Genomic DNA, 2,134 nt, shown 5'->3' with positions numbered 1-2,134 from the left:
TATGTATTCTTTTAAGTTGAACAAAAAGATATAAGAATAATAATTCAGTTTATTCTATATCCCTTAAATAATTGGCTTAGATCATGAGACATTAATATAAAAACACCATTTCCACCAGTCTAATGAACCAGACTTGTTCATTAATTTAAAAGAATCTTGAATATTAGACAGAGATATTTCATTGTATTTATTAGATTCACAATTACAGATAAGAGGAAACAAGTTGATTTTGACCCCCTCTCATGCTGTTCTTATGAAAAATTATATTGTTTGTTACATTTGGTTAGAGAGATCTATCTACTCCAACCTCCAGATTGTGTGCTTTCAAAAGTCCCGTTGAAGAAAACTGCATCACAGATTAGTCTGTAGTGAAATAATGTGCCTGTCCTAGCTAGGAGAGATCTATGCAGCCACATTCTCTCAGATGCCCAGGGACTTAAAATTTATTACCTTAATGACTCCATACAAAGGATACTTTATAACTTCTCCTTCAGAAAGAAGTCATTGAAAAAACATATTAAGCAGTGATTAAAAATATATAGCACATATTTTCCAGGGAAAAGCAACAACTGGCTCTCAACCTAGAAATCATAATAGGTATTCAGAATCAGAATCACCTACTTCTACTTTATTATTTATTTATTTATTTATTTATTATTTTAAAATATAATTTATTGTCAAATTACTTCTACTTTATTTTTTAATGAAATGGGCTAATCAGGCTTTGCTCAAGGATAGGTATTAATTATTAGATTCATACTTCACAAGGCTGAGAAGGAAAAAAATTCATGGAAATCTCAGTTGGCAGGCCAGTTGAGATTCTCAAAACATCTATTTAGAAATGCACCAATCAACAAGCTCCGTTTCCATGACCAAAATAGTACTTCCCAAAACATTTTACACCTCTTGACTAAACAGGAGCTCCTCTCTGTCATGAAAAATGTATTTTTTTTTTGGTAACTGTCCTTTATATGCTGTGGGATTTGATGTCCTTAGAGCCTGAAAAGATCCTTATGACACAGTCGCGTATCTGCTTGGTTTTCACTCCATAGACAATAGGGTTCATAGTGGGAGGCAGGAGCAGATAAATATTGGCCACAATGATGTGGCAAGATGGAGGAATTGTGTGGCCCCCAAAGCGGTGGGAAAAGAAGGAGAAGAAGGCTGGACTGTAGGAGAAAACAATGGCACAGATGTGGGCAGTGCAGGTGCTGAAGGCCTTCTGCCGAGCATCTGCTGAGGAGAGGCTCACCACTGCCCGGAGGATCATGGTGTAGGAGACTGTGATGCACAAGATATCAAAGCCCCCAATCAGGAGGGCAACCATCAGACCATAGATGACATTGACCTTGATATTTCCACAGGATAACTTGGCTACAGACATGTGGTCACAGTAGGTGTGAGGAATTATATTCCCTCTGCAGTAGGGCAGGCGCTTGGTAAGGAAAGTGAAGGGAATGATGAGGAACACCCCTCTCAAGAAAGTAGCAAGCCCAACCTTTGCAATGACAGGATTGGTGAGGATAGTTGAATAGCGCAGAGGGTAGCAGATGGCCACATAACGGTCCAGGGCCATAAGCATGAGCACCCCAGACTCCATCCCTGTGAAGGTGTGGACAAAGAACATCTGTACCAGACATTCATCAAAGCCAATTTCTTTGAGATGACACCAGAAGATGCTGAGAGCTTTAGGGATTGTACTAGAGCACATGACAATATCAGTTAGGGAAAGCATAGCTAAAAAGTAATACATGGGCCTGTGCAGGGAGTCCTCTAAGTGGATGAGGTAGAGGAGCCCACAATTCCCTACCATTGCCACAGCATACATGGAGCAGAATGGGAAAGAAATCCACAGGTGCATGTCTTCCAGTCCTGGGACTCCATTAAGAATGAATGAGGCTGGAGTCCAGTTTGTTTTATTCAGCATTAGCATGATCAATTAGGCTTAACATTCATGTGTGTTTTCCTAGAGTAGGCAAAAAAGAGAAGAAAAATATAGCTTATATATACTGCCTCCCTCTCACCTCAACATTTTAAAATTCCATAGTGCATTTTAATGATCAGTCAAAATTTCTAAGGTCCAAGGATTAGTTTTTATTGTCTATTTGTTTTGCATTGATTAAGTCATCTGTTC

The 2,134-nt window shown here is 38.8% G+C and overlaps 1 protein-coding gene across 1 annotated transcript; it reads right to left on the bottom strand.

The window, feature by feature from the left end:
• Positions 1–967: 967 nt before the first annotated feature.
• Positions 968–1,933, bottom strand: LOC131488686 (olfactory receptor 52N4). The gene has a single exon (XM_058690545.1). The coding sequence runs from the start codon at positions 1,931–1,933 to the stop codon at positions 968–970; it is 966 nt and encodes a 321-aa protein (XP_058546528.1).
• Positions 1,934–2,134: the final 201 nt, after the last annotated feature.

This window comes from Neofelis nebulosa, chromosome 10, assembly GCF_028018385.1.
Source record: "Neofelis nebulosa isolate mNeoNeb1 chromosome 10, mNeoNeb1.pri, whole genome shotgun sequence".
NCBI classification, from domain to species: domain Eukaryota; kingdom Metazoa; phylum Chordata; class Mammalia; order Carnivora; family Felidae; genus Neofelis; species Neofelis nebulosa.
The sequence above is the reverse complement of the archived record's forward strand: the minus strand, read 5'-3'. Positions and strand labels throughout refer to the sequence as shown.